Source organism: Equus quagga, chromosome 1 (assembly GCF_021613505.1).
Source record: "Equus quagga isolate Etosha38 chromosome 1, UCLA_HA_Equagga_1.0, whole genome shotgun sequence".
Lineage (NCBI taxonomy): Eukaryota > Metazoa > Chordata > Mammalia > Perissodactyla > Equidae > Equus > Equus quagga.
In genome coordinates this window covers 11,992,741-12,003,076 of record NC_060267.1, presented here as the reverse complement: position 1 = coordinate 12,003,076, position 10,336 = coordinate 11,992,741, and the positions used below count along the sequence as shown (strand labels likewise).

Genomic DNA, 10,336 nt, shown 5'->3' with positions numbered 1-10,336 from the left:
CCCCGGGGGCGGCGGCGGCGGCGGCGGGAGCCTTAGGGAGGCGGCGGCTTCCTGGAGGGGGCGCACACTCTCTGAGGTCGCTCTTGACCCGACGCAAAGCCTCTTCGCTCTGTTTTTGCCTCTCAGCCCGGGGAGCGGGGGTCTTCTCTATCCTACTCCAAGAGGACGCCGGTCGCCCTAGGAGCCCCCACCCCATAGCTCCGAGCGGTCCTCACCTTGCAGATGCCTGACCCCGCGAAGTCCCTAATCCCAAGGACCCCCACACCCCTTTACCCAAGAAGTTCTGCCTTCCACGCATCCCCGGGAGCTCCCCGTGTAAACGCTTCCCGAGTCTCCCTCACCCCTAACGCTCTGTCCCCGCAGCCCCTCTCGCCCCTTCACCCGAGGAGTCGCCCAGCCGCGACCCTGGGGACCCAGCCCCTTCCCTCCGACTGCTTCCTCTGCAGGCCTCGCCATCACTTCCTAAATAGCTTTGCCCTCCTTGAGACCCTGAGTCTTCGCGGGGCGGAGACCCTCCCTCCTCGGGTCCCTGGACCACTGGACGTCCCCTGCGAGCGGCGTGAGGGGAGGTAAGGAGCGGGCGGGAGGAGGGCACTGGGCGCGCGTGGGAGTCGGCCGGGTCCCGTCGCCGTGCTCCCGCCGCGGGCGCACTGCGGACCCCTGTGTAAGCGCGAGGCGGAGCGCGGTTTTGGAAGTCACGGTGGCCGAGTGGTTAAGGCGTTGGACTCGAAATCCAATGGGGTTTCCCCGCACAGGTTCGAATCCTGTTCGTGACGGCCGGGTTTTTTTTTTTTTTTCTTCGAGGATGTGTAAAGGGAACTCCTTGTCTTCGCACGTGTCTTTCGTGCAGTTCCCTTTCTGTCTTGGAAATAGAAGCTGAAAGGTCTCACCCCTGGATTTCGGGGGATGGAGGTGCCGTAAAGACGGCACCTGTGTACTTCATGACCAGAAGTCACATCTTGTAGGTCATTACAGTGAAGACCCAGGAAGCAGGGCCTGGAGAGAAAATTAAAGCTGTCATTTGGATTTCGTCGAGAAGGTGCGCCTCAGGTATTCAGGGATGGGGGGAGGATCCTATTGAAACATAAACACTGCACATCTAGCTGGAGCTCGAGTGTGGGAAGATAACTATCACTTTTTATTGAGTGCTCATTATGTGTCAAGTACTGTGCTAAATTCTGTGTATGAACAAAGCTGGGGAGTTAATCCCTCCTCCAGACTCTAACCCTCCTCCAAGCTCTAGCCCTCTAGCCTCACCCCATTCTTCCTATCCCCCAGTTTCTGATTGTGGGGAGTATCTAGGATAGTACTTGTTGAGGATGTTCTTTTTGTATTTTGTTTCTTGCACAGCAGGATCTTCTCAAGAAGGAGCCCTAAAGGGCAGGGGCTTCAAGGGTAATTCATACAGCTTTCTACATGTTTATCCTTTGGAGTCTTCCACCTTCATACCATTGCTCATGCTGTTCTTTCCAAATCACCCTCACCCCCAACCCTTAAAACTTTCCATCCCACACGTCCTTTGACCCCTGCTCTTTGATGCTCTTGATTACTCCTCCTGGAACCTATCAGTCTACCACCACCATCCACTAGGTTGCATGCAAGGCATTTCTTTTGACACACCTCTGCAGAAATTAATGAAAACAAGTTATATTTATCCTACCTCTTAAATATGTCTCAGATCTGTCCACTTTTCTCAGGAGTGAGTGCAGGCTGGACCCACCACTTGCTGGAGCCTTCATTTGGAAAGTGGGGGTAACTGGGAGGACTGCATGAGTCAATAGATGTGGCGCTGCACGAAAGCATTCACACTGCAGCCAGAGACCTTAAACCCTTCCATGACTGCTTTCTGTGTTTCGTGACCTGGTCCCTTTCTCTCACTACTCTTCCATACTCTTCTTTCTCTCTCTACATCCTATCCACCGGCACTCTTTCAGTTCCTTGTACAGTATTTGACGTTGTTCACGCTGTTCTCTGCCTGAAATGATGTTTCTCATCCTCGCCTCTACTCAGTCTCCACTTACTTGTCAGCTCTCCTAGGAAGTCTTCTCTACCACCTGTTGCCCGCCACATCCTACGTCCTAATATTATTATGTGAAGTCTTTCTTCCCCTGTAGAATATAAATCCTGGCACATATAAGCCACTCAATTAAAAAAAAAAAAAATCTTTGTTGAGTAAATGGATATTTTCTACAGTAGTTATGTGTACACGTTTTAATCTCCACTCAGACTGGGCTATAAGCTTCTTGAGAGTTAGGACTGTGTATTTTATTTGTTTGTATCGCCTCCTCTAGGCCTTACACGTAGATGTGGTCGAATCTGTATTGGAATGAATGAAAGAATCTAGTAGGCTCAGTAATCCTTTTTGCGCATGCTCTCAGATTTGACTATTTGGAGAACCGAGACCAAAATTGACCAGCAGAGGGCAACCGACAATAACGTTGTGAAGGGAAGAAGGCTCCAAGGTTTACAAAATGGAGGCCCTGGACCTAAAAGAAGGTGGTTTGATACTTGGAGATCCAACCTTTCGCTCTCAAATGCTTCCCTTGTAATTTTTGGGGGAGGCCAAGCCTTCGAACCTTCATATGCAATAGATAATTTCAAATTTTTACAGCCCACCCCAACTCCCGAATTCCTTCACCCTCTCCCTTTCCATTCCAAAAAATCCTATCCATCCTTATATCTTTCTTTGCATTGCAGCATCAGGCCCCTTCTTTTTCTCCCCATTTACATGTTTATTACATTCTATCCACTGGCATTCTTTAGTTTCTGGTTCAGTATTTGGCCTTGAAGTTACCTTCTCCACTGAGGGTTGTAATCCTACTCATTTCAACCTCCCAAGGAACCTTCCATAAATAGCCTTCCATAACACACTCAAATTCCCCTACTCCACTGGATCAATCCTGAATTAATTCAGAAAAAACAAAATTACACCTTCACTTGACACTTCCAAATCACCACGTTGTTTTCTACTTCCTTTTATTCTTTGAATAAAATGTATCTCTGCCTCCAGCTACATACTATCTTAACACCTTGTTGTAGAAAGCTTTGCTATGTTTGAAACCGCTGATTTCTTATTGTGGTTTAGAGACACCGTACTCTTCTTTTTCTCTTAGAATACTATTTCTCCATTTCATTTGTTTTCTCCCTCCTTCTGTAGAATTCTACCAAAGCTTCATTCTTCTCCTTCCTCTCAAGACAGAAATCCCAAGCCACTGTCCCAGGCATGGCCTTGCAGGCATGGCCTTGCAGCCAAACTGTGGTCCTGTATCTCTAGCTACCTATGTATATGTTTCCATAGCAGACTGATTGTCACCTCAAACACAAACAAAACTTCTCTTCCTTTCCCAGGATCACGTTCTCAACTTTTTCCATTTCTGTTAACACTATTTTCTCAATTCCATCTAGTTTCCAACCTTAAGAATTATCTGACATTTTCTTTTCTCCCATGCCCATCATTCATCAATCATTGCTTCGTCCATCACATCATCTAATTGATGCTTTTGTTAGAATGACCTTACAGGTTCCCCAGTTTCACCACACTTAAATCTCTAAAACACTGCTTTCATCATATTCCCCTGTCCAGGAACTTCAACGCCCCATCTGATCAAACACATGCTCCTATTATCAACACACTGGCCTAAATCACCCATTTTTTTTATCCTTAATTCTTCCCAGTAAGATACCCCCAATCTAATTGGGTTGGGCGCCCATGTGTCAGCCTCTAATTCCTTCTTTCATGTGGGTCCTTCTGTTTCTTCATCTTATAACCAACGACTAGCTAATGCCACCCTATACTGGTCTTTTCAGCTACCAATTCTTAGATCTTAATCAAAATTTCTTTCATGTGACTGAAAAGCTAATGTGGGGGAATCTAACAGACAAGAATATATTATCCCCTTCCAAGTTGTTGACGTGTTCCAAATGTTAAGAGGCACAGATCTCTGCAGTTCATCCAGTAAAGTAAATCATTAGAGGACTTCAGCCGAAATGATCTCAACCTGCACTTGTTTCAGGAATGCTGTCACTGCACAAAACATTTCTGAGAGTCCTTCACAGATAGTTTATGAGCCATATTTAAATGAGTCATTTCTTCAAAATTACTTTTTAAAAAAAAGCTGAAGCATTAGCCAACTTTATCATGCATCTATTTTCCAGATTTTTGTTCCAGATTACTTCTGGAATTCCCCCAAAGCCCCATTCTTAGCCGTCTTCCCGTTCTCTCCTTTACTGTTTGTATTCATTCCTAGGATTTCTTGATCACCTTTGGGCTGATAACTCCCATATCCACATCTTTAACCCTAACTTCTTGCTTTTAAGCTCCAGACCCACATTTCCACTTGCTGGCTAAACACTTCTATGTGGAAGCACTTCCAAGCCAGTGTTCTCCAAATGAACTCATTACTTCACCCCTGAAACCTGCTCATCCTCTTCCCCTCCCTGTTCAGGTTAATGACACTACTTTTTTAGTCACAGACTAGAAACCGGTCTCTCCGTGACTCATCTTTGGTTACGTGCCCCTTGTTACATACAGCGGTTAGGAGCTCAGGCTCTGGAATGACTTTCTGGGTTTAAATCCCAGTTCTGATTATTAGCTGTGTGAATTTTGTCCTTTGTCTGTTTCCCCACATAGAAAATGAAGATGATAATAGTGCCTTTTTATAAAGTTGTTGGGATGACTAGATAGTTAATATTTAGAATAGTGCCTGACTCACAGTAAATGCTCAATCTGGCTCTTCCCCACTGTCCTCACTGCCAGTATCTGATCCTGTTCAGAACTCAGCTCCAATGATTCTTCTGAGAAGCGTTCCCTCTTGCATTCCACCAGGTAGGTATTTGACTTCTTTCCTCCTCGTTGTTCCATTGTACTTAGTCCATATCTATTAGCAACACACTGTCCTAAATTTCCCATTACTTGTTCAAGGGTATGTCACCTAAGCAGCTGTAAATTCCTTTAAAGACTTGTTTCTCGATTATTTGTGTATTTCAAATACCCAGCGCCATGTCTGGCACATGACAGGTAGGTATAAATGTTGGCTGAGTGAATCTAGTCAGTTACTAAGGCCTGTCAGTGTCTCTTGCCCTCTTTCCTGCTCTATTTTCAAGCTCTAATCCTCTCTTGCATAAATTACTGCAAAGCTTACTAATATTGTCACCAATTTTTCAGTCGTCCCATTGGCATCAGAATAATGAATTGGAAGTCACTCTTCTTCTCAAAAACTTACCTATTATCTTAAAGTCCAAATTCCCTGCCATGTATTCAAAGCCTTCTAAGAAGTGGCCCCAAATTATTTCTAGTCTTAGCTTCCATTACTTCCTTCAACATAGTCCATGCTCCAGATTACACTAATCTCTTCCTTTTTCAACATATCCTTCACCTCCACTTGTTTTTATTTATTTATTTTAAAGATTTTATTTTTTTCCTTTTTCTCCCCAAAGCCCCCTGGTACATAGTTGTATATTCTTCGTTGTGGGTCCTTCTAGTTGTGGCATGTGGGACGCTGCCTCAGCGTGGTTTGATGAGCAGTGACATGTCTGTGCCCAGGATTCGAACCAACAAAACACTGGGCCGCCTGCAGCGGAGCGCACGAACTTAACCACTCGGCCACGGGGCCAGCCCTCCACTTGTTTTTATTTATGCTGTGATCTCAAGCTAAAACACAGGCTGCACACTGGTGGACCTTTTTTTGGCCCACAAGAAGTTTTTAATTGAGCCAACATTTAAAAGTTGTGATGTTTGCATAAACATTAGGATGACAAAAGGTTCTTGAAAAATAAGACTTGGCAATATTGGGCCCCTGTTCTTGTACAGCAGCAACCAGCTGGAGCTGCTCTGCCAGCTGCCCCCTTCTCTCAGGGCACGTATTCATCACCTAGCCAGCTTTAAAAAAATCTCTCAACATTACAAGCGTACAATGAAGAGATCAGGCTAATGGTGTGACAACTGGGCCTATCTCTGATGTTACACAACATAAAGAACCTCTCTCCTGTGATGTCGTCTATCTCCAGAACTGTATGACCTGAATCTCTCAGACTCTAGATCTAATTCTGTTTAGTAAAAATAGGGGCTAGAGGAACAAGTTAAAGGACACTGTGAAGGAGCCAGTCAAATCCAAAAGACCTCTCTCCAGCACAGCTGGCCCAACTCTTCAACGAATTAGTGTCACCAAAGAAAGGCTGTTCCAGGAATCCAAAGTAAGAGATTTAAAGAGTTAAGACACATTACCTGGTGTAATGCGTGCTTCCTGGTTTGGATCCAGGCTTAGAGGAAACTCAGCCCTAAAAGTACTTTTCTTGGGACAATTGGGGGAATGTGAATACAGGTTTATATTAGATTAAGGATAGATTGTTAATTTTAAGCATTTATTGTGGCAATGTAGAAAAACGTTGTGATTTTGCAAATGTATATACTGAGGTAAAAAATTAAAACAACCAACCCTTTGTACACTTCCCTGCCCATTCTCCTGAACTGTAAAGGTCTAGGGTTGGCGAACTTTCTGTGAAGGACCAAACAGCAAGTATTTTAGGCTTTGTGGGCCATAGTTCTGGGGCAACTACTCAGCTCTGCTGTTGTAATCTAAAACGGCGTAGACAATACACAAACAAATGGGCATGGCTGTGTTCTAGTAAACTTTGTTACAAAAGCAGGCAGCAGGATGCAAACTGTGTTTGTCAACCTCTGGTCTAGAACAAACACCACTTCTGAAAAAGTCTTTCCTGGTACCCATCAGAATCAGTGGCTCACATTTTGCTGTAGACCCACTTACCACACCAATCATCTCTCTCATATATGTACTCATCTCCATTAGGGAGTAAGTTCTTGAAGGTAGGTGCCATTTTACTTTATGAACCCCCTGACCCCTCCAGTGAGTTCCTTGCAGAATAGAAACTTAATGAATATTGTTTCCAAAAACCAAGTCTAACCTAAAAGGAAGATTTGGCACCATTAATGACATTCAAAAGAATGAGCAGCAGTTCTGAAAGTAATTCTGAAGGAGCTTCAGGGAAAGTGCACGGGTGGTATCACTAGAGTGACTAGTGCCTTGTGTGCTGTGCATGGCGACGTGTCGTCAGCATTGTATAATCAGACTCGTGTGTAAGTGCAGTAGACTTGGTGGGCACAGGAATGCCCAATGCCTCCCCCCTTTTTAATCCCATTAGAGTATCTACGATACTATTAGATTTACATCAGGTGCATGAAAAATGCTCAACAAATTTAAACTACAGTACTGGGGGAAAAGATGATTTTCTTTTTCACAAGACAGGGAGAAGATGGCAGCAAATGCCTCCAAAAGGGGTTCTCAAGGTTTGACAACCACCACAGGTACAGCCGTCCCAGGTTCCCTTTCTCATGTTTACTTTCTTGGTTAGGGGAACCAGGGGGTGGGGGTGGGGTTGGCGTGGAGGTGTCCCTGGCTACAGTGGAATTCCAGATTCCACAGCAAAGGTCTCGTGGGACAAGGGAGAAAGGTGCATGCATATCTTCTGTAGAAAGTATCATCAAACCCCAGGGAAGACATGGAACTGGGGGCAAAAGCAGACCCTGGGAAGAACACAGTTCAGGTCACTGGAGACAAAGTGTTGGCTGTTACAGAACAGGGGATGAGAGGGAAGGTTAGAGGAGGGCGCACAGGTGCACACGACTACCAGACAGACATCCTCCTAAAACAGAGGTTAGTTCTAAGATCAGGGTAGGTTACAAAGTCAGAAGTAAGGGAAATTAAGGTGAGAGAAAGGCCAAAGCAGAGGAGAAGCCTTCACAAGAAGGGAAGTGATGCTGAATTAAGAATTTAGAGTTGAGTAAAAGGTTTATTAGTGCAGTCAACACCACGGAACAGCACATATAACACAACCCGCAACCCGCAGAGACACTAGTGCAAAGGGTAGGGAAGCTTAACAGCTTCCTGGCTCCAAGTGAGGGTGACGACAGGAGGGTATGGGCCCTGGTAAGGCAGGCAGGGGCAGAGGGGAGTGGAAGAAATGCAGTAACCACACTAAGTATAGCAGCGTTTTCAAATTCCTGAGCACAGTGTCCTGGAGCTGGAACAAATGACTGTTCCCTACTCCCTTCAAGCTGTATCCCTCCACCCCAATCCCAGTGGAGCCGTGACCCAGCTACACACCTACAGCAAGCTGGCCTGGAAGAAAACTCCAAAAAGAAGCTGTTATATGGCCATCTCTCTTTAACCCCACTCCCACCTGCATATTAAAATAATCACACCCACTATCCTTCCCTTTCTCTTACTCTGCCAGTCACCCAGGGGATCAGGGAATGCCCTGGGTACCCTGAAATGGAGCTGAAGCCCTTAGGGGGCATGAGTGAGACAGAGCACAGCCTGTATCCGATCTTGCCTGGGGAAGCTTAAAACCGGCTATATATATCCAAGGAAACTGGGGGAGGGGGTAGAAATGTCTTCAAAATTAATACATGAAATACAGAGTTTTACGATGAGACCCTGGAAGGGCTAGGAGCAAAGTTGTCCAAAGGACACAGGCATTGATGCTGGACTGTCATATCCACTGCTGGAACAGAGGAAGCTTCTCCTCTCAGATGGGCTTATGCAGGGTTGGGGCAGACATAAGTTCAGCCAAGAACTCCCTTGGCCCTGCCTATGTTAAAGCCAAAGGTTGTGCTGAAAAGGAAAAATAGAAAACAGACCCCATCCCTGTCCCACCCTATCCAGAATCCCCACAATAGGAACAGTAAAAGAAAAGCTTTAAGTTTTGTTAATTTTTTTTTTCTTTTTCCTTTCTTAAAAAAAAGTAAATAAATTAAATTGCCAACAGTGTGGCTGGGCTGGAAAAGTGGGGCAGCTATAACCGGGCCATTCTTAAAAAAAGTGGGAGGGAGGAAGGGAGGGAAATGTAACAAACAACAACGGCCAAAGGAAATTATCAAAATAACTAGTTACAATCACAGGGCGGGCGAGGGGTCTATGGAACTATTATGGCCTGTGCCACAAGAGGCAGTGCCTACCCAATTTCAGCAAAAGCCAGAGCTGCTTCCTGCTGAGCATACTCACCCCAAGACTAACCCCCCTACCCCCAACCCTGTCATTCCCTAATTATGAGAAAGTGTAGGAAAGAGCTCATCTGGAAATTTTCAACGTCCCAACCTGCAGACCTGCACACCTTTAAGGTGGGCTGAACAGGGTATTGCTTGGCACAGAGGTCCAGTCCTCCCCTAAGGGCCATCAGTGATGGCCAGTTCCTGGCCTCATTTATTTCTAGGGTTTGGGTTCCACCCTTACCATTTCTTCAGGATGTCTGCTCCCCAGGGCTGCCCTCTCACTGCTGTCGAGAGTCAACAGGCCTGCCTGCTCGGATTCCCTGGTTTGGAAGGAGGGGAAAGTTGAGAGATTCCTCACTCCACCCTGATCCTCTAGAGAAAATGAGTATCTTTGTGCTTTCTGAAAATATCTGGAACCAGGGACTCTAGGCAGGAAAACAGATATAGAAGGGGGACTTTCCCAACCAGCCTGAACATTTACACACATCTTAAGGGAAGAAATTAGGCAAAAGGAGGGAATCTGGGTTTCCCACCTGAAAGGCTGAGCAAGGTGCCCTGGGGCCCTTCTGTGCCAGAAGAGCAGGGAGATGTGTGGCCCCAGTGTAAGCCACGGTATTAAGGAGAGTGGGGAGGACTCAGGGCCCAGCTGCTGCAGTGATGGGATTTTCTGATTTCCACCTCTTCCTGATAGACCGTCGAGATCTCTTAAATCTCTTCCACACCGTGCGCAAATATCATGACAAGCCCCGGCTCCTGGACCATGTCATCACCCATATGCTGGTTCTCACAGGCCATCACAACAACAGCCTGCTTGCCAGGGATGCGCTTGGCCACGTAGTTCTCATAGTAGCGCCGGTTCATCTGTCTTGTCTCTAGTGTGGCCAAACCTTGGGGCCAGCTACGCTCATGGGCATTTTCAATCAGCTCGTTGACAATAGAGGCAGGACAGCCACTCTCCACCAGGGAGCGCTTGATTACCGCCTGGAGTACAGCATCTGGGGTCGAGATCATCCCTCCCCAGCGGGTCACTCTTGCTGGCTGCAGGGAGTTCACCCACCTGTGTGGAGGGAGATGGAGGTGATCATTCCAGCTCATCCCCTTTCCTTTCGTTGACTTTTTTCTCCTAATAGGAACGACCACCCACTCTGCACTCAGCTTAACCCTATTCTTCCTTCTTTCCTTCCAATGTTGGGTGAGAAATTCCAAATCTTTCCCTGCTTGGTCCTATCTGAGTCACCACATGTTACTCACCAGATCAAACTCCATGAGTTTAGGGTCTCTGTTATTTTCCTTAAAAATCTCCCTAGTTAGCACACATGGTACCCGGCA

General features: G+C 46.2%; 1 protein-coding gene, 1 long non-coding RNA gene and 1 other non-coding gene across 9 annotated transcripts in view; 2 read left to right on the top strand and 1 right to left on the bottom strand.

The window, feature by feature from the left end:
- The first annotated feature begins 6 nt into the window (after positions 1-6).
- LOC124238624 (uncharacterized) lies at positions 7-7,322 on the top strand. 3 transcript variants are annotated; one of them, XR_006888346.1, is made up of 5 exons: positions 20-76; positions 447-569; positions 966-1,050; positions 4,757-4,825; positions 7,259-7,322. It is a non-coding gene; the product is annotated as an uncharacterized LOC124238624 (long non-coding RNA). The 3 variants fall into 3 exon arrangements; XR_006888343.1 differs by having other exon boundaries at positions 7-569; XR_006888345.1 differs by having other exon boundaries at positions 7-569; positions 7,263-7,321.
- On the top strand, positions 695-776 carry TRNAS-CGA (transfer RNA serine (anticodon CGA)). Its single transcript has one exon. It is a non-coding gene; the product is annotated as a tRNA-Ser (tRNA).
- The window catches only part of RNF41 (ring finger protein 41), a 24,208-nt gene continuing 19,410 nt past the window's right edge, over positions 5,539-10,336 (bottom strand). For 3 of the 5 annotated variants that reach the window (XM_046659723.1, XM_046659733.1, XM_046659744.1), the window contains exon 6: positions 5,539-10,064. In XM_046659723.1, the coding sequence (XP_046515679.1) occupies positions 9,713-10,064 (352 nt within the window). In that variant the 3' untranslated portion in view covers positions 5,539-9,712. The remainder of the gene's footprint in view (positions 10,065-10,336) is intronic. The other 2 variants (XM_046659713.1, XM_046659705.1) reach the window with 1 other exon arrangement.